At 49.2% G+C, this 27,856-nt stretch overlaps 2 protein-coding genes across 4 annotated transcripts in view; one reads left to right on the top strand and one right to left on the bottom strand.

Annotated features, from left to right (window-relative positions):
* Nucleotides 1-383: 383 nt before the first annotated feature.
* On the bottom strand, nucleotides 384-27,631 carry LOC131184269 (translation initiation factor IF-2). The gene is made up of 5 exons (XM_058155390.1): nucleotides 27,563-27,631; nucleotides 26,459-27,171; nucleotides 26,059-26,217; nucleotides 1,013-1,143; nucleotides 384-674 (listed from the first exon to the last, which is right to left on the bottom strand). Exons 1-5 carry the CDS (start codon nucleotides 27,629-27,631, stop codon nucleotides 397-399), a joined length of 1,350 nt encoding a protein of 449 aa, XP_058011373.1. The 3' UTR covers nucleotides 384-396.
* The window catches only part of ZFHX3 (zinc finger homeobox 3), a 117,437-nt gene continuing 91,227 nt past the window's right edge, over nucleotides 1,647-27,856 (top strand). The window contains exons 1-3 of one of the 3 annotated variants that reach the window (XM_058155581.1): nucleotides 1,647-1,973; nucleotides 11,424-11,596; nucleotides 18,952-19,255. The gene's annotated coding sequence lies outside the window, so the exon portion shown is untranslated. Of the gene's footprint in view, nucleotides 1,974-11,423; nucleotides 11,597-18,951; nucleotides 19,256-27,604; nucleotides 27,743-27,856 lie in introns of those variants that run through there. The other 2 variants (XM_058155587.1, XM_058155582.1) reach the window with 2 other exon arrangements.

Here is a 27,856-nt window from a genome sequence, read left to right as displayed (position 1 = left end):
TGCTTCTCTTTTGCAAGATAAAGCCTGAATTGTGGGGGAGCTTTTCTCAAGCTGCCACTGACTAAAATCACCTCAGCCTGGAAAGAACCTCCATGAGAACCAGTTCAGTTTTTAAGACAGCCTGTGTGTGTGTGTGTGTGTGTGTGTGACAGAGAGAGAGAGAGAGAGAGAGAGAGAGAGAGAGACCGGACCGACTGACCAACCTTGGCTCTATGTCTGCCAGATGCTGCTCTTGGGGCCTGGAAGGCGGCCCCTTCTTCTATCCGCTTTGCTGAGCATCTCAGCCCAGTCTCTCAAACAGCCCCAGAAACAGAAAAAAGGAAAAGCAGAACATCAGCTCCAGAATGCTAACAAGATAGTTTCATTTTGAAAAGAAGACGGAACATTTTTGTACTTTTATTGATTTTCAATATTGTACAAACATATGCCATGTAAAGCAATAACACAGAAGAAGATACAGCTATTGAAAAACAATTTCAGATCAAATGCTCGGTCCTCTTCATGAGGCTGCAGAACTGGCTGCTCCTGCTGGGCTGTCAAAAGGTTTAAATGACCAAAGGCCTCCAGAGAATCTCTTTGGGGGAAAGAAAGGTCCAGGGATGGAAGCCATGTGCTGATGACCTGCAGCTTCTTGAACTTTAGCCGGAGAGGTCCGGATTCCTGGAGGACTGGGCCTGTAGGGGAATAGGGAACATTGGCTCAATGGGAGGGGGAAAGCTGGTTCTGTAATTAATCATTTTACTTACAATCCATTTATTACTATTTGTTGGATTGACATCCTCCTTTACTCTCAAGAACTCAAGATGTTGTACCTAGCACTCTTCGTTCCATTTTTCCCCAGTGAGACAGACAGACTGGCTCTAAATCACCCAGGTTGCTTTCCTGAGTCTCCTCTGCTGGTCCAGCCCTCTCCCCACTGTAGCCCTGTGTGTTTGATAAAGACACCGACAGGATTCAGAGAAACACTCAGCAGTCTCATTTATGCTGATAGATAAACAGAGAAACTTCAGACCATTAGAATTCTGGGGCTGGAAACTTCCAAAGCAGTTGCTGTCCAGACAGCGTTGTTGCCCCATGGAGATTCCAGAGTTCATCTGTGGGCTGCCTTTCGCAATTGTCCTCCCATGGGATAAGGACCAGTACCTATGGTAAGCAGAGGAGGAGGAGATCCTAAGGGACAAAGTGCTGACAAGTTGTCCCCAAGGCAACTGGTCCCCTTTTTTCTTTCAAGTCATTAGACCTTGACTGATAGCCTTATGTGTCCTCCCTTCCTCCCTCCCCTCCCCTCCCTTCCACCTTTCACATTCTGCTCCTTTGCCAATGCAGGGTGCATATCAGGTGAGGAGAAGCTGAGAGCAATGGAGAAGGGGACCAGGGACCTCTGCGGGATGAGTGGGACCCAGGGATGAACGCACTCCACTTTAACTAAGCCAATGGGGCTTGGTCCTACCAGGCATCTCATTGACTGGGAGGCTAGCAAGGGGTTAGAGACTCCTAAAGAGACCTTGTGCTTTAGTTCAGTGTTTGCCGGCTTTAAATGTTCTGCTACTTTTCAAGAGTTGGCTTCAGCTTAAAAAACTCGCACATGTCCTTTTTGCTGAGTAAAGTACACAATATGGAACCTGGGAAGCTTTAAAAAGTCAGCTTCTTAAGGGGCAAATTAGTCGATCAAATGTGCAAACCCAGAAAGAACAAAACGGCTTCACTCTGAGGCTGGAGAATCTTCAGACAATTTGGATGAAATGTTTTTTAAAGGAAATGGAAAAGGAAAGATATACTCTCGCGGAAGCCTATGGAACTTATTCCACAACAACTTTCCTTCTTTTCCAGCCGCAGGTGCGAAGCGGAGGCAGAAGAAGCGCCCCCGACCTCCCGGAACAGCCGAGGCCGTCGCCACTTCCCAGCCGAGCCTCGCTAAGCTGAGGGGCGCTTTCTCTTCTCTTCGGCCGGGCCGTTTCCAGCGGCGCTTCCTGGTGAGTGGAGGCGCCCTGCTTGCTCTCCTGGGGTCGGTTGCGGGGCCTGCCGAGGAAGCCGCCTTCGGGTAGCGCAGCTCCCCCTCTCCAAGCCCGAGGGCGACGGAAGCGGCCGGGAAGGCAGGCAGGGCTGAGCCCGGGGAACCCGAGGTCCGAAACGCGTGCCAGACCGGAGGGCGGCTCTGCTCGGCCCCGCGTCTCTCCCCGGCGGCCGCCCTCCCGGCCAGGCTCTCGAGGCGGAGAGCGGGGGCTGCCAGGCGCCGAGCGAGCCCCCTGCCCCGCGCCCCCGTCTTGGCAGCCAGCCGGGCTGGAGAACGACGGGAACCCCCAGCCGCCGCCCCGCCAAGGAGAAGCGGCGGCGGCGGCGGGAGGTCGGGGCCCCAGGCCGGAAGTCGGAGGCCGGCAGGGCTGCTTTGCTCACAGCTGCTTTTCCCTGCGGGAGCCGCCGAGGCAGCGCTGATTGCAGGCCCCGAAGCCCGGCCAGAGGCGGCGGCGGTGCTTCCCTTGCCCCCGGCCTGAACTCGGCCTGCCCAGCCTCCGGGAGAGTTCTGCCGGGAAGCTCTAAGAGGACAGGGACCTTGAAAGCTGCCGAAGCCCCGAGAAACTCTTCGGTCTCTTCCTGGCCCCGGCTCGCTCAAGGGCCGCCGGGAAGATGTCAGAGCCAGCCAGGCCCTCCCTCGGCTGTGGCCACTGTGGAAGGAGCGCTGGAGCCAAGCCGAGTTAAGCGGTTTGCCCTGAAAGGATCCCAGCGGCAGATGGAAACGTCCCTCCGTCGCCCAGGTCAGGCGGCTTGGTCCAAGTGGACGGAGCGCCCATCGGCCGACTGTCTCCCCTGAGCCGCACGCGTCTTTTGAACGCCGCTGCTGAACCGGCCCGGATGGCTCCTTGGAGCTAGCTTGCCCGGGTGGTGGCAAATGAAGGCAATGCTGCCAACCCCACTCCTTCTTTTCCATCCCCTTTATTATCTCCTTTTTGTCATTTAATTCCAATTATCGGATGCTAAGTGCTTTTGGAATTTCATTGTTAATATCTTCTTACAGTGCTATTAATGTAAATCAACTTTAATAGTATCCCAGCAAGTGTAAAGGCAATCAAAAATTCAGCACTCACGAATCATTCTGTAATTTCAGCATAAAATGTTAATAGAAATAATATCGAATACCATAAAATATCAGCAAATTCAACTTTAAATATGGATGATAAATGACTTTTCTATCCTGAAAAGTCCCCTTTATTTCTGCATCTGGCAGGACTGAACCTTGATCAAGCAGGACTCCAGAATCTCTCCTCTTAGGGGAGAATCTCTTCTTTGGTTTTGGTGAGCCAGCCTTTGCCTCAGTTTTCCCTGAAGGATGCTCAGAGACTTCCAAGAAGGAGCTGACCTGCCCCTCAGGCTCAGAACCTTCTGCACTGAAGGGCCTGCGACAGGGAGAGCCCACCAAAAACAAAAAGCTGCTTGGTGGAAGTGGAATTAAAGCTGTAAATATTCATCATTGCTAATTAAGTTTATACAACCCTCATGAGAGTCCTTGCCAGAAAGCCATTGATTTTGGAAGATTTCCTCAGCAAAGCAGCCTCAGGGCTTGAGGAGACTGAAGAGCAGGATATGGCCCTCTCCTCCCACCGGCCTTTCTGGGAAGCAGGATGGCTGAGCGGAGTTCCCGTGCCCCTGAAGGAGATGCAGGTGAAGCTCACTCTGAGCCCTGCTCTTCTGGCCTGACCTTAAAGGAAATAGGAAGCTTCCACCCAGCTCAGCTAGACAACCCATCATCAGGGTGACACCCCTGCATGTCTGGGAAAACCACGTGGAAGTGACTGGCTTCCATTAAATGATCACCATCAAGAACCAGGTTAGAGCAATTTTGAAAGCAATTTCCCAACCGGCTTTTTTTTTTACCCGCTTGTCTTCTCTAGAAAATAAATGACAACTTCGGACACTTTCCAGTAGAAAATGGCAGGGCAATTGTTGAGTGCCCCTGTGACAGTTCCTGTCTTTTTCCCAGGTGGAAATTTCCAAGGCAGGTTCTGAGGGGGTTTCCCACCTGCCCGCTGGGTGATCCATTAGCCAAGAGGATTTTTCGGCCACTGGCCTTGTCAGTGGATGCATTTCTGTTCCAGTATGATTAGGTGGAGGCCAGTTTTGAGTCTTGTTTAGCGATGAGTTGTGCTTTGTAAACTACCATAGAAATTTCTAATTGAAGCAACTGAAATGAAACAATGAGTAAAGTTTGTTCTTTGCTGGGATACTGGCAAGTTCTGTTTCTTTTCTGCATTTTTATGAGTTTAAAAGTTATGTTCTAGGATAGACTGTCAGATAACCTTTCCTTCTCCCTTCAAAGTCTCCGCTGCTGCTTATAAGCATAAGTGGTGCGGCCATACTTCACTGGCTGGATTTCTGCTTGTCTGGGCCCATAGACACCCTGAAAGCTGGTTGCTGAATGCCGATCAGCCTTTCTGTCAAATAAACTACCCAAGGAAGGCGTCATCCTGAGAGTGTTCCTGCAGCCCTCATCACTTCTGTGGCTTAGCTCTGTCATCCCCTTTAGATTCTTGGTAGCAGCTAGAAGAAGACAGGCATTTTATTAGTTCATAACATGCCTGTCCTTGTCGTATTGTGTGGCAAGGACTACCTTGTTCACAAGGTGCAAAAAAGCAGTCTTTGGCCCTGTCTGATAATATTGTGCATATTGACTGAAGCCCTGCATTAAGGCTGGGTCCTTGTACCAATACTCCCACACACACTGAATCTGGCTACCTTTGGAAAGTCTCTAATTCTAAGAGATTCCTAGCATTAGCAAAAGTTTACAGGCCTCTTTTCACTTTAAAGATTGCCTTAATTTAAAAGTTAAGCCAGAGATTCAGGAGAGTTTACATAAGAAAAAAGAATGGAGAACCCAAATGTGCTTTTTCAAGAGGAAACTGAACTTTCTGATTTTTTTTTTTTTGGAAGATATTTTGCTTCTCATTTGAGAAGCTTCTTCCGCTCTGGCTGGATGGTGGGAAATGGAAGGATTTATACTCCTTGCAGACAGCTGGTCATTTGCATTTTTTTTAGAGAGTCATTGAGGCCACCTGGAAGTTTAACTGTATCCTCAGGGTCACCTGAGTAGTGTAAAAAGGTGTGGAACCTTCTTGGAACTGTTGAAAGGACTGTGTTGTAGACTGGAGATAGATAATGTCGTACCCCTCCCCATCTGTTGAGAGATTGTACTGCATATACCACGTTGCTCAGTTTATCCTTGTTGTTTATCCTTCAGGTGTTTATCTTTGGGGTGGGTAAACTTCTGCCTTAGTGTATTCTTGGGTTTGAAGTCTGCACGTGTGTTGTGCTGGCTGAAGATCCTCCTGAGTTTTTCCAGTATTCCTGTTATTATGGAATGACAAAGTTGCTTTGTTTATTATTTTCTTCGTTGTCTGTTATGGAGGAGCTCCTGTAAGGTCTTTTTTGAGATTTGATGATGGCCCACTTGGGATAGCACTTTTGGAACAACTATGGCCTGGATGACTGAGAATCTCCATGACTGGGAATGGAGAGCTTGTGCTTTCAGAATGCCATGTGCCAGTGTGAACTGATACCTTACATTCTTCAACCAGTAGGTTGTCTTTTAATTAAGACCATCTAAATCCAAATTGACTGCAAAAACCAAGGTTTCATTCTCATAGGTGTTACTGTGGTGAAACAATTGGTAATGAGTTTTTGAAAATCCTTGGGCCAATCCCCAAAGTGACAAGAAGCTCGAAAAATGGTTGGGTTTCTTCAGCCAAGAGGTGCTGGAGAAACACATCTATGGAGAGATGGGTGGCCACAGAGCAATTTGTGAATTTTGAATAAAATGATGCCCCTTTTCTTTCTCCCTCAACACAGCAGCTTTGAAAGACCAGCCATACGTACAGACACTTTCAAGGAAACCTGCTTGCCCTTAGTAGCTGACCTGACCTACGTTAGCTTCTGACTTGTGGGGAGGGAAGTTTGCTTTATGTCCTTGGGTTTTGGCCACCTTTTTGAAGCCTGGCAACTCTTCTTTTAAAGCCTGCCCTGGTAGACCCATCTGGCACAATAGGAGATAAGTACTTGAACAGGTCACTCTGCAACTGAGGTGGTTTAATCAACTCCATCCAGGAAAGGAGTTGGAGCAACGGGATCTGCCCTTGACCTGGCCAAGGTATTGGTCCTTCCATGCTCCATGTGAATCAGTTACTCATTCTGGAAGGACATAAAAAAACTGACTGTTATTTTAGCCATTCTGTGGGACAAAACCTTATTAATCCAGAACTTCTCAATGACATGCAATAGGGTAATTTTTGAAATTTATTTTCATGTGCAGCGTTTGTAGCCAGACCCTCTGAGTAGCCATGCAGCAGGCAGCACTTTCTGCAGGCTTTTCTGGGGAAAGAGGTTGGGACTCTATAGGGAGCTGAACAGATACAGAACAAGCCCCATTCAAAAGATCCCGCTTAAATGGTTCTAATCCTTGCTGTGAGGCATAGGAGGTAGGATTTTCAAGCAGAGCCATTCCCTCCAATCTCTCCTTGGAGGGCACTGAAACTCTGCAGCCAGGGAAAGCCAACTTTGCTGTGAGAAGTCAGTGCGAAGGCCTTTGGTCCTGGGTTAAGGGAGTTCAAGTGGGTAGCCTAATTAATAGATCTTCTTTGCCAGGATCTCAGCTGAGCCTTCCTGGCTGCCTCTGTGAGTGGAGTGAGTGGAGTGTGACCCAAGGAGGTGGAGAAAGCCACACCCCCGAGGCCTGTTTCAGGCCGGGGAGAGGTGGAGCCAGTCCTTTCAAGGCCGACTTGGAGTATTTATTTATTTATTTATTTATTTATTTATTCGATTTTTATACCGCCCTTCTCCCGAAGGACTCAGGGCGGTGTACAGCCAAAAATAAAAACAATACAATATACAATTTAAAATACAAATTAAAAAACTTATTTTATGATTGGCCTAAAAAACTTTAAAATATATAAAACTAAAACCCCATTAAAATTAATAATAGATAATTTAAAATCAATAAAATTTAAGCCAGCACCGCGCGAATGAAAAGATGTGTCTTCAGTTCGCGGCGGAAGGTCCGAAGGTCAGGTATTTGGCGTAAACCCGGGGGAAGCTCGTTCCAGAGTGTGGGAGCCCCCACAGAGAAGGACCTTCCCCTGGGGGCCGCCAGCCGACATTGCTTGCCGGACGGCACCCTGAGGAGTCCCTCTCTGTGAGAGCGTACGGGTCGGTGGGAGGCATGCGGTAACAGCAGGCGGTCCCGTAAGTACCCAGGCCCTAAGCCATGGAGCGCTTTAAAGGTAGTGACCAAAACCTTAAAGCGCACTCGAAAGGCCACAGGTAGCCAGTGCAGTCTGCGCAGGAGCGGTGTTATATGGGAGCTACGCGTAGCTCCCTCTATCACCCGCGCAGCTGCATTCTGGACTAACTGAAGCCTCCGAGTGCACCTCGGAGTACTGGGTGAGTAGACACCCAGCTGCTGCCTGCAGGTCAAGGGGACCCATCTGGGCCTGGCCACAGGCCGACTTAGACTTCTCCAGGAAATCCCGTCCCTTGCCAAGGTCTCGCCAGGGGCAGCGACTTTAGGGTGGGCAGGGGCCAAGATGCTTGCAGACTTCAGCAGAGGGTTAGTTTTCAGGCTTAGCAGAAAGTATTCATTTACTAAAGATACTTTATAAATCAAAACCTGGCTCTTGATCTGGGGTCAATAACTCAGAAATACAACAAACAAGTATAGTCTAAAGCAGCCTATTGATTTTTGAAAAGTGTTCTTTGCATTATTCATACCAATTTTAATATGTTACTTTACACACATACACACACACACACACAGACATAGGGGCTAAATGACCTCATCAGTGGCCTTAGTGGTGCAGCAAAGAAGCCCCCCAGGCTCTTGGCTGGTGATTTCTTTTGGATTCTGCAGTGGTGGGAACCAGAGCTGGGTGGCCCCACAGCTTCCTTGTGCTGTCCACCTAGAACAGGGGTGTCAAACTCACATTGTCATGGCAGCGTCACATGACGTATCGGGACTTTTCCCCTTTGCTCAATCTTGCGTGGGCGTGGGTGGTATGTGACGCATCTGGCTTGCGGGCTGGGAGTTTGATAGCCCCAGCCTAGAAGAAGAAGAAGAAGATTTCTCCCTTTCCGGAGCTTCTGACAAAGCAGAGTTCAGTCACGGCTTTGACTGGGCACATCGAGGGAGACACAGGATGTTGCAGGGGGGAGAAGTTGGTCCTCTAATCAAGGACATCTTGCTGTGAGAATTAGCACCATGGAAAACACAGAATAGTTTCCCAATGAAGAATGGCTGAGGCAATTGCAATTGAAGACATTCCTACCAGAAAAGGTCCCTGGTTGTGAAATGAATATCACTTCTGCTTTGCTTTCCATATCAAGAAATTTCTCCTGATGTCCAATGTTGCCTAATCTTTTTAACTAAAATTTATTGCACTGAGTTCTCTCCGCTGTCTTTTACTCATGCTGTCTTTTATTCAATGCTGTCTTTCAGCATTGCTAACTAGGAGGCATACGATAAGGTCTGCCTTGTGCTCACGTCACCTTTTCTTTGGCTACCAAATTTCTTGCTTTGTCATGCTTTTCTTGTAACTCGAGTTCTTTACATTTACTGTCCTGGATGAGCTCCAGGATCTCACCTTCAGGTGTTAAGAATTGCTAAGAGCCATCAGAACCTGTGTAAATTACAACCACGCAGACAGTATGTTGAAAAATCAATAAGTAATGAAATAGTACTAGCGGAACAGCCAAGAGCGCAATGGGTAGAAAAATCCTGAGGACTCGGTTTCATTTTGTCAAAGAGAAAAGAGGATGTTGTAGTGCACTGCAACAAAATCATCCCCATTGGTCAGGGAAGAGATTGAAATGTAGCCAGGATCCCAAGGGAGATGCTGTTGGCTCTCCCTTCCCTTAAGATTCTCCTGCCTCCATTTAAGTGGGCCCTGGCTGCTCATTTGCTTTGCCCGTGAATGAGGTAATGAAATGGATTTTTGCCTCCAGGTCTTCCAGGTCAGGTATCCCCTTCCTTCTTCCATCATTTCTCCATGGCTGTGAAGGATGAACAGAGTCCTTGCCTGGGAGGTGGGCAAAGGCCTCAGAGGCAGGCTGTCTCTTCAGGAGAGCTGAGCCCTCCAAAGGTGGGCAGGTATGGAAGGAAACAGGCTTTTCTGCTGCTGACACCTGGCACTGGCCGGGGCAGGATTGATTTGCTTGCATATTAGGAAGGACCTCCTCCGTGTTCAAAGAGGACGCCCAAAACATGAACGATGGGTTCCACGGTCCAGCATTTGAAGTCGCATAACCTGGGAGGAGTGCTACCAGCATGGCTGAGCTTGAAGTAGGTGTGTCAGCGGGTGGCCTTCCTGAATCCACTTCTCTCCACCTTTGCCTCTGGAAGCTAACTATGCGGATCCCGTGGACATTGCTGTCCTGTCCTGGGGTGCGTGGAGTCCTCCAAGGCTTGGTTGGACCGCTGAAGCAAAGCCAGCCTGATCTGATCACCAGGAGGACAAAGGAAACCTTGCTTGCTCGCCATTTGCTCATCTTGAAAGAAACGGCAGGGAAATCCAGCTGAAGAACTTGGGGGTGCCACTTTTTCTTTTCAAGCTGCCCAGTTTTGAAGAATTGCGTCAGAGATTTTCTGAATGAGTAAATGAGGTCCCCCCCCCCTCCTTTTGTTTGGCTCGCTGCCCTCCTGGGGCTCATTGGAGTAGCAGGATAACAATTAATTAGAGGCTGTTTAGAGGGGGCTTTGGAGATTGCCTCAGGCTGCTCTTCAGTGTGATTGTTAGAAGCATGGAGGCTTCCTCTCCTTGGGAAGAGCCCTGCCAGGCTGCAGCTGGGTTCAGGCAAGCCTCCTTCCAGAGAGTCCTTGCTGCCATGTTGGTGGGTCCTCCTGCTGACAGCCCCAGAAATACATCGTCTTTAATTTAGGGTGTCTCAGAACATGGCTGCTTACATTGCTTGGAGACGGCTAATGACACAGTCCCTGAAATATCGTCCATTTCCCTTTTCCGGTATTCATAAATCAGAGGCTTGAAAAGAGGTGGCAGAGAATGGCATTGCCTTTAGAGACCCCTTTACTCTGGAGGAAGGGGAATGGCCCATATCTGTCACTCCAAATTATTACGGCTCTAAGAAATCTCAGATCATCCTTCTGCGTGTAAAGTTGGTTTGTTAAAATACGGTTTATCTGGAAGGCCTCTGGCTGTTCAGATGGCAGTGAGGGGCTGGATGAAGTTTGAAGTTTGAAGTGTTGGATGATTTAAGCTCTATCCATCTGAGGAGAGCATCAGTCTTCAGATCAGCCTGCCTAATCCTCTCCCGTCCTCACCTCTGGGCCCCCTTTCCTCCTCTGAGAATTCCGGTGGTTTATGCCCTGGGTCATTTGGGAAGGGCAAGGGACTTGAGCTGCAGTTGTCCCTATTTTCTGCTCCCAGCAACTTAAGTAAAAAAAATTTCCACACCAGGATTTCCCTGGGTCAGTTTTAAAACTGGCAGAGCTCTGGTGGGAATCCGGCAGTTGTATGTCTTGGAATTTTAAAAAAATTGGCTCTTTTGAAGGGTTGTACTCTTCTCAGTATAGTTCCAGGGGCTTCCCCGGGTTGATTTTTAGGCAGGCCTGGGAACTTCCTCCTCCCCTCCCCCTCGCTCCCTCCTTCTCTGCCTCCTCTTTCCATGATTTGTTAAGATTGTGGTAGGGTAGGCAGCTTGACTTGGAAGTTGCAACATCAGCGAAGAATAGCTTAAATCCAATGACAGGTATTTCCAGAAACAGCAAAGTGTATTCTTTGAATTTAAAGATGCTTACGTTAAATCTAACAAAAGTTAGACTAGAGGTCAACTGAAAAAAGTGACAGCCACTGTCAGCCCAAATAATAAATGTAATGGCTGGGCTGTCCCAAAGCTCTGCTCTCAGGTGACGTTAAGGGCCCTGGGATGCAGAGATATTTCAGTGAACAAAGGCAAACAGACGTGTCCCAGCAGGAGTCTGAAAGCTCAGAAGACTAAACCTCTGGTCCCAGTGACTGACCCAGATTGGATCCTTCAATATTTCAATGAACCCATAAAGCTACTCTCAGCTAGCAGGGGCACCTGGGATCTGCCAGGAGCAGGCAGGAGGCTGCCCCCCCCCCCCGTGTGTGTGCTTTTCTTTTTCCTTTTCTGAGAACAAGACGCCCTTTACTTTGGAAGAGACAGGGGTCACAGGGAGCAGCCCAATGGGGTCCCCACTGACAGGGCAGTAAAAGGCTTGCAAAAAAGTCACCTATTCCTGGGGCCCGAGGCCCGGCTTCCCAACTGACGGGAACTGCATAGCATGCCCAGCTAATCTCCACTAGGGTCTTCCCTGCCACAGTCCAAAGTTTGTGTTTGATTTTAAAATGCAATCTGCTAAAACTGGCCACTAATAAAGAGCTTTGTCTTTTTTCCTTTGTGAAAAGCTGACTTCCTGGGCTTGGAGATGGACGTCAGCTGGGGCAGGCACCAAAATCGCTGGCAGTTCATTGGGGAGGAAGAAAGGTGAAGCAAGATTTTCCAGTGCTCGGAGCAAGGGGATTCCCCCATGAAGGCGAGAGGAAAGGGGACGCGAGATCCTCGCTGAAGACTTCAGCAGGTTAATTCAGTTTCCGGTTCAATGTCTGACATTCTGTGGCATGGCTTGACTTGTAAGGTGACTGGCATGAAATTCAGTATGTGCAGCTCTTTGAGAGCCCATTAAGCCCCCAAAGGATTCCTCATTAGAACCCCACTTCTTGGCTCTGTCTATGACCTCCACATTGGGCCCCACTGTCTGGCGTAGTCACCAGTATGCCTGTCCGTGCTTCACCTGGTCACAGGTAATGAACTGATCCCACTGCCTGGAGCCGCCTAACATCTTGAGTCCCAAGCTGGCCCCGAGGCCGTTTTAGAGAATCTGCTGGGTGAATGTGGCCAAGGCTGCAGCAACTCATCTCTGTAGCTGATGCACCCATCTTATTGACTCAGTTTCAGTTTGTTGAAGTCAGTGATGTCTCTAAATTTCTTCTAGCAATTTTTTCTCCAAGCAGAGCTTCCCTGTTCATGGTTGGTGTGGTGATTTCTCTGTCTTTTATTTTTTGAATTTGTATGGACACCTATCTCTCAATTGTTTCTGGGCAGAGAACAAAATTCAAAAAATGAAAGCAATTAAAGTAATACCCAAATTATTGATTCTTAATTAATTAATTAAGAATAGCAGCCAACTATTCATCGCAACTAAATGAATCCCCAAATAGGTCTCTGCCCGGGACCCCTTGTCCTAGACGGCAGCCCCCAGCGTCTCCTTTCTTGCAATTCATTAAGTTCAGGAAGAACTTTAGGTAGCCCCTTTTTCTGAACAGCACATTTTATCCCAAGGCATCCCTTCTTACAATATTTTTTAAAACTTTAACAAACTTCTTTTGTAAATCCAATAAATGAAAGTTATTCAGGTCACTTTTTGGTTTGTTATTCATATATATCCCTTTTAATTATTAAAACCTCAGATGGTTTCATTTTTATATCCAGTGTAGCATCTTTTTCCATATCATTCTTGTAGCCTGTCATTTTTAAATCCAGTTTCAAATCAGTTTCATCAGCTAAAATTTGTTCCTCCTGTTCCCTAAGATCTTTTAAAGACTCTATCTATAATGGCAGACACTCTTAAAATTATGTTCTGGATCTGTTGTTCACTTAAATAAAATTTAAGTGTTCTTTTCCTTTAATTGTAATTTTTAATTCCTTCTGGTTCCCTCTAGTATGAAAGCTTCAGGATCCTACCCTATCATGTTTTTACAGTAATCAAAACAACAGCATTTTCCCACAAGAAAGTCTTAATGTCAAAATCTTATTTTAAATCACTCTGGACTCTTCATCTGTAACTTTCCAAAATCAATATCAGTATTTTAATTTTTTTTAGGTCTTTAAACCTAAAACCTAAAGTTTCTAATAGCCAAAAAGCAGTGAACAACTATCTTTGTACAAAAAGAACTTTGTAACCCAGTGTCCTTTTCTGAAGGCATGGACCTTGGTTTGAGCAGAAAATGGCCGTCCCCTTGTCCCCTGGAGACTGTGGCCTTGCAGCTTGTCATGAGGAGCAACTATCGAGTCCTCTTCATGTCCAAAGGGGGATTATCAAAGAGCTGCTCTACTCACCAGCTCTTCATTCCAGAGTGGCCACTGGCCATCCTCCCAGTGGAACCATCTTCAGGTCGCCATTTCTGTCCCAGGTGTGCCGTACGGCATTCCCTTGGGAGGGAACTGGGAAGGTGGCCACCTCATAGACTGGGCTTTTCAAAGGACTCATCTTCCACACTTACGTGTCCTGCCGTTCTTGGATTGCTAGTCTAGTTAAGCATTTTTCTTTCAATATTACACAGGAATTGGGTTTCATTTGCTTAGTCTGCATTCTTTTTAGTTTCAAGGGTAATAGGAAAAAATCTCACTGGCAGGCTGGAGAGTCAGTAATGGACAGTGAGAAAAAATAAATAAAGAGGATTGCTGAAAAAGAACCCGATCAGAGAGAGCAGAGCCCAAAAGTCATTTTAAGAGGCGTAGCTTCTGAAAATACAAACAGCAGGGGCAACTCTGTTGTTTTTAGTCCCTGATGAAGGGACAGGAGCAGAGATGTGATCCGGCCCTGAGGAGACCCGGGCAGGCCTCAAGCCTTCAAGCACTGCCTGAGCAGTAGGTGGCCATTATGAGAGTAGCCCCCGGTGGCATTGTGACCTCTATGGCACCACATTTGATAGTTCGGCCATGCTTGGTACTTCTGCCATATCCTGTGTGTTGTGAGCAGCTTAGAAAGTTAATCAAGCCCTGGCCCTGTGTTCCACTTTCATCTTGGCTTACCAAATCTTCAGCCAATGTCATTTTTCTCCCTTCTTGCCTCTCCTCCTTTGAGAACATTAAGTAGCCTGACCAGCCAGGCTAACAACGTCATTTGGGAAAATGCCTGAATTGGTTTTAAGTTTGGTTCAAGAGAGGAAATGTTTTCAATTCTACAATAATTTATTCTGCACTTTGTGAGAAGAGAAAGTAGCTGAAACGATGCCAGTGGGGCTGAAAGCCCTTGTCTGTGGGGGCTGAAGTGGTGGAGAAGCTGCAGGGATAAATCTGAGGGCCTGGGAATGAGGCACCACATCTCTTTTTTAAAAAGAGAATGCAGCTGGACAGAATGGGCATCCCTGGTTTTTGGATAAAAGTTTGTTTTCTGTTTCTACTCCAGTTGTCACTTTCTCTGCTGCTGCGGCTCTTCTGGCCTTAAGTGCCCCTGACTTTCCCAGCCCAGGGAATCAGGGCAAGGATGAACCTTTGCAAAGGCAGCAGTTGGCCAGAGGCTCTTGGTGCCCTGTGTCCCTGGCTGCAGGCTGGCTCTGCTCTGTCCCCCTGGCAGTCCTGAATCTTTCTGGGGTTCACCAATGCCCAGCACATGCTGGATAGTTCACTTCTGAAACAAAGGGAAAACTCCCCCCCCAAAAAAAAATCTGGTTAGCAGCTGTTCAAGTAGAAAGCCCTGACTTTTGATGGGCTTCCCTCTGTCTGAGTCCACCAGCAAAAGCCATTTCCTCTTCTCCGCTTGTCACGGCCTCTCCATTCCTATTGGCAGCTTTTAGCTCAGATCAATACTAAGCACTGCATAACAGCTCAGGCACGGCTGTTTTGCTTTGCATTGATCAGACCTATTTCTAACAGTTAGCAAGAGGCTCTGCAAGGTGAGGCCTGCGATGATTCCAGGCTAGTCCATGGCCTAGGGTGGAAAAAGGTTCTGGGTCCCCATTTGGAGAGAGCCTCGGGCCCTGATCATAGTCCCTGCCTCTACTTCTGCACCACACGTGCACCACACGTGCAGCCTGCAGGATGTGAGATGAAATAAAGAAGAGGCCACAGCACCCAGCCTATTCTGGCATTGCTTCTGCCCTCCCCCTCTTTGAAATGGGCACGCTGCCATTCAGGCCAAGTGGGGGTGCCACCGCTGCGAGCCGAGGCAGGAGCCTTCCAAGCAGAGCCTCCTGAAGACGGTCCCCTCTTCCCCTTTCGCATGTCCAGGAAAGGTTCACCTTACACACCAGCTCTCAACCCCTTCGGGAAGTCTTGTGGACTCGATGGGCCCACTGACTTAAGGCTGTCCCTGCTGGAAGGGAGCAGCCATTGCCCCATAGATTTTTCTGGCAAGGGCAGAGGACGGTGGAGACCACAGCAGAATTGCCCAGGATGGGCGTTTATTGCTGTAGGAGGCTGGATGCGGTTCCCAAAAGGAGTTAATCAAGGTGTAATAAGACCTCTAGAAAGCAAGATCAGCTTTTAAATCTCTTGCTGCTGGCAGGAAGAACAGCAGTTGCTCTTGTATTGGCTTTGGGGCCAGGGAGTTTCGGAGGAACTGCCTCTCTCACATTGTCTGGCACAGAGTCTGATCACAGAGCCTCTAACCTGCATTGGACTTCGGGATGGGACTGGTCCGACTGACGAGTTGTCATGATCCATTGAGCCTTGGAGCATATCAGAAACAAAACCTTACTGAGCAACAGCACCTTGGTATATCTGTGCTGCCCAAATCCAGGTGACCACAAGAGGGCAGCAAAGAGGTTCAAAAAGTGCTGCCTGTCACCAGATTCTTTGGCAGCTCTTGTGTAATCCCCCTCCCCCTTCCCAGAGTTGAGCAGGCTGGCTTATTTGTTTCACCCATCACCCTGTGTCCTTTTAGGGCAAGCAAGATCCTTCAGAGTGCAGAAAAAGAACACAGGAAGATAAGTAAATGAGAGGCATGGGGTAAGAGAAAAGGCAGGAGAGCGAGCTAACCCTCCTCCACTCTCTCCATGCCTTTCCCTCTGTTTCCACAGATCCCCCATACAGGACATATAATGGATGCCGATGCTCAGCCCAGGCAGCACCCGAGAGTCCGAATCACAATGGGCACAGGAAGATTTGGCTACCCAGGGAGTGGTTGCTCCCGGAAACATTAGAGGGCAAAAGGAGCTGCGTTCCTTGAGATGCCAAGGATTCTGAGTCCGAGAAAGAAGCCGAACCACTCGGCCAAGTTTTAGTTGGCTCTTCTCCGAGTAACTTAATGCAAACCTTATGAGTTGAGTCTCCTTTGCTAACATCTCAGAGTGCAGGACATGGAAAAATGGTTTTGCGGGAAGCCTGACTCCATTTGCCCAGAAGAGCAGGGCAGGTGGTTCCACAGTGTTGCCTAGAAGCAGTGAGGTGACCAGCGGTTGGGGAGACTCCAGGTTGGAGGGTGGGGCTTGGGGGGGCTGAATGGCTTTTCCAGCTCCACAATTCTCTGAAGGAGACCATTTTTTCTCTTCCTCTAAAAAGGAGTGAATGATCCGCTTCTTTTCTTGGTCAGCCATAGCAATGCGTTTCATGCTTTAAAACAAGAGAGGAATTTTAAAACAAAGCCCTTCGCTAGAGCTGGAGCAGTGGAAGGCAGGGTCCTCCTTCCTCTAGCTCCCGTTGGCCTGAGAGTAATGAAAGGACAAGAAGCCAACTCTGAAAAAGCTTGCATTACAATGACACGTCATTCTTCATCCTTTTCTATAACGTGGCTAATTGATATCCATGGAGACCGTTCTCATAGAAATATGCCTCTGCATTTTACTGTGCTTGAGAAAGCTATTCCTGCAGTTGTTTGCATGACATACCAAACACAGTCCATCCCTTTTTATTGTAGCATCTTGTGCAAATCCAGCCGATATGGTAAATTTACTGTTTGTGTAATGTGAACCCAGAAAATCCAGCTACTGACCCAACTATGGATCAGTGTGTGGTGTCAATTTCCTTTTTATCTCTCTCTTGCCTTGCAAGAGCTGCCAGATTTGAGCTGCAAAATTTTAGATTTCCTAGTAGATGGCAGCAAACAAGGCTGCTTTGAATCTCTTATCTTCCACCTCGTGGTCATGTCAGTTTTTGCAGCCCTATTTCAGACAACTGCCAATTCTTCCAAGCTAGCCTGTTTTGCCAGATTTGCAGTTTGAACTGGATCACCTGATCTGGTAAACGATGGTGGCGGGTAGTTCGGAGAACCAGTAACAAAAATCCCGCCCCGCCCCCGCCCATACCCAGCTCAGCAAAAAAATGCTTTTAAAAGTTAAAGAAAAGCCACTGATGATCGCGCGGCTCAGCTGCTTTTAAAAGTAAAAAAAAAGGTGGCCACGCCCACCCAGTCACATTACCCCCCCACCAAGCCACGCCCACAGAACCAGTAGTAACAAATTTTACATTTCACCACTGATGTTTCCCCGAAAATAAGACCATGTCTTATATTTTTTTGAACCCCGAAATAAGCGTTTGGCCTTATTTTCAGGGAGGTCTTATTATTTTGGGGCACATTGAGCAAGGCTCCTCTTGCTGTCTTACCTGATTTCCAGCTCTGTTTCCCTAATCCTAACCAGAAGAAATGGCGGGAATTGCCTGCACATGCATTTAAATATTTTTGGGGAGGGCTTTTTTTTGGGTGGGGCATTTTTTAGCGCATGCGCTCAAAAGCCCGATTGGACTTATTATCAGGGGATGTCTTATTTTCAGGGAAACAGTATATATACACACATGCAAACATACATATCTAGTATCAGTTGCAATGATGAGGCACATTCCAAAGTTATACAATGTATGGACATATGAGCACAAGTTTTCATAATATCTATAAATGTAGATTTATTTATACAGGCTTTAATAATGGCAATTTGAATATAAATACAATATATTTCACTCCAATTGTTTGCCCTTCTAGATAGATCAGACCAGAAAATAATGCCACAAAGAGCAAAAGTACATTTTATTGAGGATAGAGCTAGAAGGGACTTGGAGGTCTTCTATTTATTTATTTATTTATTTTTCAAATTTTTATACCGCCCTTCTCCGAGGACTCAGGGCGGTGTACAGCACAAATAAAACATAAATACCAAGAAACTTAAAATACAATATTAATTAAACATCTAATTCAATACGCTAAGTAATTAAAATGAGTATGTAAAATTCTAAAAATGAATCAAACCCCTTAAAAACCCCACTAAAAAAGTTCTAGTCCAACTTCCTGCTCAAGCAGGAGATCCTATACCACTTCAGACAAGTAACTGTCCAATCTTTTCTTAAAAACCTCCAGTGGTGAAGTACCCACAACTTCTGACAGCAAACTGTTCCACTGGTTAATTGTCCACACAATAATCCACAATTAGATGTTGATTATTTATTTACCAATCAAATTTATGTGCTGCCCAACTCCTGATTACTCCAGGTAGCTCACAACCACTGAAACATCAGGACTACAATGAATAACAATGAAACAAATGTTGAGAGTGACAAAGCAAGCGGGGCTTCCCTCTCCTGGCCAAAGGCCAGCTCTTCCTGTGGTTCTGGGGTCTGTCACAAGGCATTTGAAGTGAGCGGAACCTTTAGGTGGCTCCTAGCTGAGCAACTGGAATAATGAACAATGGATTAGATTAGGATGCTCTTGCTGAAAGACCAGCTCTGATTCCCAGCTGCTTTCCAAACTCATTTACGGGGTGTTAGATTTAAGCCCCCAAATGCTCCAAGCTTGTTAGGTGACCTGTATGCATTTGGCGCTGCTCTTGGCAGCAGAGTCCAGAAGTTCTGATGAAGGTGCTTAGGTAGCCAGGAGCGTGGAAAGGCTCCTTGTGCATCGCTCCCAGGTGTGGGATGGGTTTGCCTCACCACACCCTCCACTTAGAGGAAAGGCGTTAATACCTGCCTTTCAAAATTAGATGTGCTCTATCTTGAATATTCTGTGGGGAGAAACGCACGATACAACTCAAGGTAACAAATGTACACAAATGAACAAATGAATGCACGCAGCCCTAACGCTGATGGCTTGACCTGTGGTATTGCCTTGTTTGACTGGAATGCATCCTTTCATTGAGGGTGGAGAAGCGTTCGGGTGGACTTGGACAAGTGAGCCACCTGCCTGCGGGTGGCATGCAGAGGAAGCTGAGTTTTCCCCTTTCGTTTTAGGATGAGATGCTTCTAGGAGAACACCTACATGGAGCAGCACAGGAGCAGCAAGCAGTACGTGGCCGACAGTCACATGCAGAAAGAGTTCTCAACTTTTACAAGAATCAAAATTTGCTTTGAAACAATCCAAGGATTTATCTGACAAAATCCTTCAGAAATACACCAAAGAGCCAATCTACGGAAAGCAAATATTCACCTTTCTCGATGCCTCTGGATTTGCCGTTTTCTTCTCTGGATCTCAAGCGGACAGGAGGAGGAAGGAGGATCCAGGTGTGGAAGTGCAGGTCTTTGGGAGCAAGAGCAGGTAGGGATCCTCCTTGGGGCCATTTTCATGATTTGTTGCTAAGTTGATTCTGGATTGTTCCCATTCTATTCTGTTATAGATGAGCGGGTACAATATAGGTAGTTCTCGACCTATAACCATTTGTTTAGTGACCATTCAAAGATACAACAGCACTGAAAAAAGTAACTTATGACCATTTTCTTACTTACAACCATTGCAGCATCTCCACAGTCATGTGATCAAAATTCAATTGGCACGTATTTATGACGGTCACAGTGTCCCGGGGTCAAGTTATCTCTTTTGACAAGCAACATCAATGGGAAGTCAGATTCACTTAACAATCATGTTACTTAATAACTGCAGTGTTTCACTTAACAACTGGCAAGAAAGGTTGTAAAATTGGGCAAAATTCACTTAACAATTCTCTTGCTTAGCAACATAAATTTTGGGCTCAATTCTGGCTGTATGTCGAAGACTACCTGTGCCAGCGTAAGCTACCATGGTGACAAACCTTGTATCCACAGCCTGAGCTGTTGTGTGGCCTCCTAATCCTAGGCAGTGTTGCAACTGGAGACCTGGGATCTCCCAGTCGGGAACGTCCTCCACACTTCTCAGACATCCCATTCTACACAGCTATGCTGTCCCTCTGGACAGCTGCTGCCTCGGCCAGAGAGAGGGGGGCTATTGGTTCAGTAGTGGGCGTGCAGAATGAGGATGTTTGATCAGCTATGGAGAGAAGCAGCAAGGAAGGGAAGCTGGAGGCAACCTGGCTGATCAGCCCTTCTTCTGGGGAGACAGCCTCGTCTCTCACATCCCCCACCCCCATAAAGGCCCTTCCCTGCTCCACTATTCCAGGCGGGTGGTACCTGCATGCGGATGCAGGCGCGCCAGAGTTGCTGAGTTTTTCACTTAACTCTCCTACCGATCATTGTGTGCACAATTCGGCTGCTACAGTGTGAATGGGGCTCTGGAAGACGATGTCCTTTTCCTGCCTGCAGGTGGTGGACTCTCCTGGGGAGGAACCGCCCACAAGTGCCCTTGGGCAGCTCTTCCTGGCACCATCAGGAGAGTTCTCAGGGGTGGCCAAAGGCCTCTGCATCGAGAGGCCTGCGTCTGCTGTGCCCAAGGCTAGGAGCTCTGCCAGGGCAGGGGCATCATTTCAGACTGTTAGTGGGGTACAGGGTAGCCCCCTTTTGGACATCAATGGCCTGTCTCTCTTTAGGAGTAGTCAGAATCCAACATGAGAGACACTGGCATTCTCGCCAAGGCCAATATTTCCTAAGGGGTGATGGGCACAGGCAGGAAGGGTCCCCAGATCCCCTCCCCTCTCTTTAGCAGGGGAGATCAATGGGGACTCCTTCCCTTCCCTTTTGGAGCATTGCCCTTAACGTGCATATTTAGATGGTGGCCCGAGTAAGATGCCCCAGACCCTTGGGTCCCTTTCTTTCTGGGGTGGGGGAGGAGAGGAGGAGAGCTTGCAAGTCCTGCAGCTTTTATCTGCCAAGCTTTCAGGGCGAGCTCAAGGGTCAAGGAGGCAGGTGCCTCCCCTTGCATGAGAGGGAGCAGCCCTGCAGGGAGGGTGCCGGGAGAGTTTGAGGCTGCCTGCAAGTGAGTTTCTCCTGAGCTTTTGCGCAGGCCTCTTTTCCTGCTCCTCTTATATGTTGTCACTGGAGAGGTTGCTAGTTGCGGGTAGACAGATATGAAAAGTGGTTTGATTATCCTGCAGCTGAATGTGACCTTAGCATAGCCAGAAAGGGAGAGGCATCTGGGGAGGGTTCATTGGGAACCTATGGAGCTGTGAGGCTCAGTCTGCATAAGAGCAGGGATGAAGAAGCTCCTCTTCACTTGGGGAAGAACTCTGTCGTTCCCCAGATCGTTGGCATCCGAGTCCCAGGGTAATCCTCCTTTAGAGCACTGGCCCTCCTTTATCCCATGGATTCTAGAGGGGGAGAGAAGGGTCCAGGGATGGGATGAGAGCAGAGAGAAGATGGAAGGGGAGCGGGGTGCAGAACATTGGGCTGGCTGGCAGGTCTTCCTTTTGGCAGGTGGGGACAGCCAGGGGTGGGTGGGGGCACAACTTAGTCTTCAATGCAGAAATGCCTTCTGACCAGTAAGGGGAAAGGAGTTAGTCTGCAAGAGAAGGAAGTTGCCGGTCAAGCCCACGAAAGTCAATTGTGTATAACAAAAGGTATAATATCAACATTTCTTGGAGCTGGATTGGCTGAAAAAAGGACCCAAGGAGGGGTACGACTTTTGAAAGCCCTGCAGGTTTTCCCGAGGGAAGAGTCAAGTGTGCTCCATCCATGCCCACCTGCTCTGGGAATTGTCCTCTTGGACAATTATTGTAAAGAGGAGGAGGTGAAAATAAAAGGTTTAAGCTTTGGGAAGATGGATTTCTGTTTGCATACTAGCAAAAACTTCCCCCAAAGAGCCCTCATTCAGCAATGGAATGACCAACCTGGACAAGTGCTGGGCTCCCACAGACCCTCAAGGCAAGTTGGACGGTCTCCTGGCCCACCACAGCCTGAGGCTGGATGTGGCACCTTGGCCTCAGCAACAGGGAAGGAAGACCTGGCCAAGCAGGGGCCAGGGAGGTTCTGGACAGAACCCTTTCCCCTGAAATCTATTGGGATGTGCTCTGTGGCTGGCCATGAGAGAGAAATGCTGAGGCTGGAAGCCTTTGTAGGCCCCAATTTTGCTGTCCCATCCTTTTGTTGCTTCTTCCTTCGCTATTTTTCAGAGCCTTTTGATGTAAGCAACTGTGTCCGTATCTGTTCAGAATTAAGCCCTGAGGAGTTCATTTCTGGGTCACCAGGGGTCTAGGTGCCGCCACCTCCACCAGCAGCTGTGGGGATGTTAGCTGTCCAGGAGGTAAAGGGGAGTTTAAAGATCCTGGCAACCCAGCACACAGTTGGTGCAAATGCTCCCTTGGCCCACTTCTTGGATTGTAAAGAAAAACAGACCAGCTATGCCTCATTTTGGCCCCTCAGGAGCATTTTGGTGCAGCTGTGGGGAAAGGGACAGGATTGGCCTAGGTGGAGGATTTCTTAGTAGGGATGTCAAACTGGGCCAGATGTGTCACACGCAGGCCACGCCCAGCCCAGCCCAGTGAAAGGGAAAAAAGTTGTGATACGTCACGAGATGGCACGAGTTTCACACTCGTGCCTTATTGGGTGGGCCCTTTGGCTGCTGAGGGCTATGTTGGAATATGGCAGCTTTAAGGCTCTGCTTCTGCAGGGGTCCCGCAAGGCATTTGCCACTCAGAGGGCTTCCCCTCAGTTCTGCGTCAAAACAATCAGTACATGATCCACTTGCTCTGATGCGCCACAGAAATGCACAAGCGTGACTCTTTGTATGGGGCCACGCTTGCACAAGAGAACTGTCTGGCCCGACACCATCAACAGGATTAGATTCCACTTTGCAGACCAAACTCCGGTAGGAGGCCCAGCCCCTCGTGACTCCCATGTGACACCTCTTCTGCGCAGACTGCACTGGCTACCCGTGGCCTTCCGGGTGCGCCTCAAGGTTTTGGTAATTATCTTCAAAGCGCTCCATGGCATAGGGCCGGGTTACTTACGGGACCGTCTGCTGCCACCGATTGCCTCTCTCCGACCCATGCGCTCTCACAGAGAGGGACTCCTCAGGGTGCCGTCAGCCAGGCAGTGCCGACTGGCGACACCCAGGGGAAGGGCCTTTTCTGTGGGGGCTCCCACCCTCTGGAACGAACTTCCTCCAGGACTTCGCCAACTTCCTGACCTTCGAACCTTCCGCCGCGAGCTTAAGACACATCTATTTATTTGCGCAGGACTGGACTAGAATTTTTAAAATTTTGAATTTGGTTTTAATGGGGTTTTATTATTTGTATTTCTATTTTAAATATTCGGCCTTATTTAATAAGTTTTTTAATTGTTGTTTTATCCTGTATTTATATGTATGTTTTATTCTGGCTGTAAACCGCCCTGAGTCCCTAGGGAGATAGGGCGGTATAAAAATGCGATAAATAAATAAATAAATAAATAAATAAATAAATAAATAAAGCAAGTCCTGGATGCTGGCACTTGCTTGCTGGGCAGGCTCTGCCAGGAGTAACATCTTGTGTCAAGTCAAGCAATGGATTCTCCTGACCAAGGAGGGCTGGGAAGTTTCCAGGGACATCTGGTACCTGCAGCTGCTTTGCCTGCAAGAGGAGCCAACCTCCTTCCCTTCCTATCTCACTGGAAAGAACCGTTTGTCTCTAGGGCAGGTCCCTGACAGCCCGAGTGGGCCCAAACAGCCGGAGCACCAAAGTGCCGCTCGGTGCCCATCGCCCAACAACCTGGACTTCTTCCCTGTTGGAGGTAGGTGCCTGCCCCACCCCCAGCAGGTGGCTGTCTTGGCAGCGTCCGCAGCAGACCCATAGGGCTCCTTCTGCTGAATTGCCCAGAAAGGCCAAAAGAGTCAAGCACAAAGCCGGTTCCTGCTCAGGCCAGGAGTCCAGAACTGAGGCCTTTCCAAGTCAGTGGAGATCCTCTAGCCGGAAAGCAGGAGGGGGATATAGGAGAGAAAGGGGAAGCTGGCTTTCCCAGGTGCTCTCAAAGCAGCTCTTTGTAATTTGATATGCTTTTCCTTGAAGGCAAAACAAGGTGGCACAGAAAGACAAGTCACACCGGACAATATTTTCTCCCATTGGGAACAGAAACAACAATTGTAGAGATGGCTAGTTTTCTTCATACTTGGATGCAAAAACAAAGCTATGTGGAGAATACGAAATACTTGTAAAGGCAGGACTGTGTCTTGTTTATGTAGGTAGCAGAGACCTCCATCGCTCCTCTAAGACAACCACCATCTTCCTATTACCAGCTCTCTTATTTTGTGGATAAAGCACCCAAAGCCACATTCGACTTGTTTGTATGATTTGGGATTGAAAATTCTTGAACAAGTGTTTTGAACCAGGCACCGACTAAACCGTGATAAAAACAAATACAGTAATTTTATACATTCTGGCACCTCCTGGAAGGATCAGCTGGCTGTGCAGATGATCTACAAAATTTAGTATAGAGAGGATTTCCATTTTCTGCTTTCACGACAGTAGAGACATTAAATTTGCAGACTGTATGAACTTGCAGATCCCATGAGCAGGTAAAAGGTTTCTGTTTTGTCACGGTTGTGATAATTACTATAAAATGTACAATGTAAGGGATGCCATAGATATGTTAAATAACATCATTTCTTAGCATAATTCAAAATGCCAGTGTTAAGGAAAACATACAGTACTATGAAATCAGAGCTTTTGTTGTTGTTGTTCCGATGATAGATGAATGCAAACCTGGCTGAAGCGCTGATTGTGAGGGTTTTCTCACTCCAGTTTGTGTCCTGCTTTTAGATGTATAAATACATTCACAGCCGTTGTAATCTGATGCTTTTCTGGGAGTATTTTCTTCTTAATCTCTGGGGGAGTCTCTTGGTGGTGGCTTCTCTCAAGGGCTGTCATACGAACACCAGTCCATTCTCCATTCTTCCCTGTGGTTCATTCTCTGCTTGCCATAATTTTGGTGGTTGCAAAGCCCACTGAATCGCCTGCTTTCAAGCTGCCTGGATGGGCTGCTGCTCCATGAGGAACTGGCAGGAACAGCATCTGGATTTTGCACAACAAAGCTTGGGCACTGTGTTATTTTCCACGGAAGAAACCTGAAAAGTCCCTGTACTGAAACAAACGAACAGCTTCTCACCACTCCCAGGAAGGAGCAGTTCCAAACCCGAAAGTGCTGGTGGAGTAGCTGGGGAGCATGCCAGGTGCCCCTGGCGGTGGTGTGCTGGCTCAGGCCCTGGCAGGATGAAAGCCTTCCAGTCTATAAGGCAGATTGCTTCCCTTAAGGCAGGGGGAGGACTTGCTGAAACCACCATCAGTCAATCTGAGACAGCCTTCCTTCCTTCCATTTCCTTCCTTCTGTCCTTCCTTCCTGATGGAGTTGGTTAAGGCAGTCAGGCAGAACCATTCACTCAGGTCTTCCTTCCTTCCTTCTTTCCACCACCCTCTGAACCCCATCATTCTTTCCAAAGCCCTTCAAGATAGTCAGAGGCCAAGGCGCACCGGAGGAAGCCATTCTCCGGCAGAATTATTTCCCATGGCACCCAGAGGGACCTGTGCTTAGACTGATGGAGGAAGCTGTGAATTGTTGGGATCCCAGTGCTTCTCCCAAGATGCTTGCAAGCAGCAGGCGAAGAGATCCTTCAAAGCCTCCCTTTCCTGCCTCTAACATAGATTAGATTAAAATACACCCCCCCCCGCCCCAGCCTTCAACGAGCAGAATGCATGCCAAAAGCTGGCATCAAGAGTCTCCCTTTGGTTTCTCCCAGGAGCATGACAGCAATGCGGCCAGGCCCACCTTTAGAGTGAATCTGTTGCCCCTTTGTTTCCTATAAAATTTGGACGAGGTGCAATTTAACAGAACTAAAATGTACTTAATATTAAGTAGTAATTTAATAATTCTAAAAAAGAATGCCTGTACTTCAGTTTTAGATATAAGGCTGAACTTAGCTTGTAGTGGTGATTTAAAAATTAACCAAAACATTCTTAGGACCAATGACTATTTATTAGAATAAAATGAAGTTGACACCAGTACATCTAAGTCATTTGTTCTGAATCAGCAGGAGTTGAACGTCAGAGTACCATTAAGCATTGTTTCTGAGAAATAAGTTGCAAGTCATTTATACTTGTAAATTATTAAAATTACAACAAAAATGTTAATTAAACATAGCCTAATAACCACAACGCTACCACAAGTGGTTTGTATGTAATTTGGAAAAGAAATTTATTCCTTAGTAGGAAGTTAAAATGCACTAACCGGAGGACGCGCCCCCCCCCTTCCTGCTGGATGAGCTCTACTCCAGGCTTGCCCGCGGAGGGGCACGAAGGTCGCATCCGTCCGGCTCTTGCAGAAGGCGGCATCTTGAGCTTGTCCTCCTCTGTGCTGGGGAGCCAACTGGCTTGCCGAACAGCCTGCCTAGCTCAAAAGAAAGCTGCATTTGGGGCTCCCGGAGCGCCGGAGTCTCGGGCGAAGGCCACCTACTCGTGCCGATCATGCCAGCGTTTCCGGGGCCCGCAAAGGAACAACGGGAGGAAAACGGCCACCCTCGAGAGCGCGGCCCATCCGCCCCCTCGGCCAGCGGGAGCCCCCGAAAGCGCTGCGAAAGACCCGGCGTGCCCTCCCTCTCCGAACTCAACCGGCAAAGGAAGCCACTTACCCGGAGCCGCTTTGCCCAAGGAGAGCACAGCTTCTCACGAGGAAACGTCGCCGAGGCAGCCGCCAGCTCTTCAGCGCCGGCCGAGATCGCCGCTGCTCCTCCAGGCAGCCCAGCCAGGCACCGCGGGCCACTCCGCGCCTGACCCTTCTCGCTGCCCACGGCGCCGACTGGGCTCTTGGGGGCTGCTCAAGCGCTTCCCAACAGCAGAGCCTCGGCCTGGGCGCGGCCGCCGCCCGGACTCCGACCACTTGGCCTCGGCGGCCGACCAGGCAGGCGGGGGCTCCTTCTGCTCCTCCATTCGCTCCGCAGCTGGCCCCTCGCCGGGCCTTCCCGCCACTCCCCGGCCGCAAGACCCAACGGCGCCGCCTCGGAGAGGACCCACGCCCGGCCTTGCGGAAGGAGGCGCCGCCGCCGGACCGGCTGCCTTGCCCGCTCCATGGCGTGGCGATGCCGCTGGAAGCCGGAGCCGGATCGGGGCCGCGTCCGCCCGAGCTTCTTCCCGCCGAGCCGCAACTTTCCGGCAACTTCCCCACCGGGCTCCAGCCAGAAAACGGCTGGAATGCGCGGGGGGAGGCGGGCGTGCGCCCCCCCCCGCCCTTCCTCTCTCTCCCGCGCCCCTCCGCCCGTCCCTTCCCCCTCCCTGCTTCCTTCTCTCCCTCCCTCGCCGCTCCGCCCGCGCTGCCTCCCTCCCTCCCCCGCCGCCTGGGCTGAATCTTATTGATCCAGAAGGTGGCTAATTAGCCCTTCCCGTCGTGCCTGGGTAATGAGGCACATGCGCACTGCACTAATCAGCCATTTTTTGCAGGAAACTAATTAGCAGAATAAAGATCCAAAGAGTTTTTTTCCTCCCCAATCAGCAGATCTGAACGCGGGCGCTTCCTGCTCCGGCCGCCCCGCCGTCCGGCTCCCGCCCGCCCGGGCCCCCGCCCGCCTCGCTCCGGGGCGCCGCCGCTCCCGGCGACGATGCTGCTGCTGCTGCTGCTGGGCAGCGGCGGCGGCGGCGGCGGCGGCAGCAGCGGCCCCGGCGGCGCAAGTGGAAGCGGCTCCCGCCCGGCTCCGGCCGCCGCGCCTGCTCCGCGCCTCTCCTCTGCCTCATCTCGTCGCCGCCGCCGCCGCCGCCAGTCCGGGCTGCAGCTCGGAGCCCGCCGCACCCGCAGCCTTCATGGGATCCATCGCCCCCCCGCCGCCGCCCGGGATTAGCCGTCTCGCCGGAGCTATCGCAGCAGGAGGGGCCGAGGAGGAAGAAGAGGAGGACGGGCGAAGGAGGAGGGAAGCCGCCGCCGCGTAAGTGGCAACTTCGCTGCGCCCCGCCCGGGCTGCTTTGCATGGGGTAGCCCGGCCCCTTCGCGCCGGATCGGGGCCGCTGCTCTCCTCCCCCCGGCGGAAACTTTGGGCGCC

This window comes from Ahaetulla prasina, chromosome 12, assembly GCF_028640845.1.
Source record: "Ahaetulla prasina isolate Xishuangbanna chromosome 12, ASM2864084v1, whole genome shotgun sequence".
NCBI lineage: Eukaryota > Metazoa > Chordata > Lepidosauria > Squamata > Colubridae > Ahaetulla > Ahaetulla prasina.
This window is presented reverse-complemented; position numbering and strand designations above follow the sequence as displayed.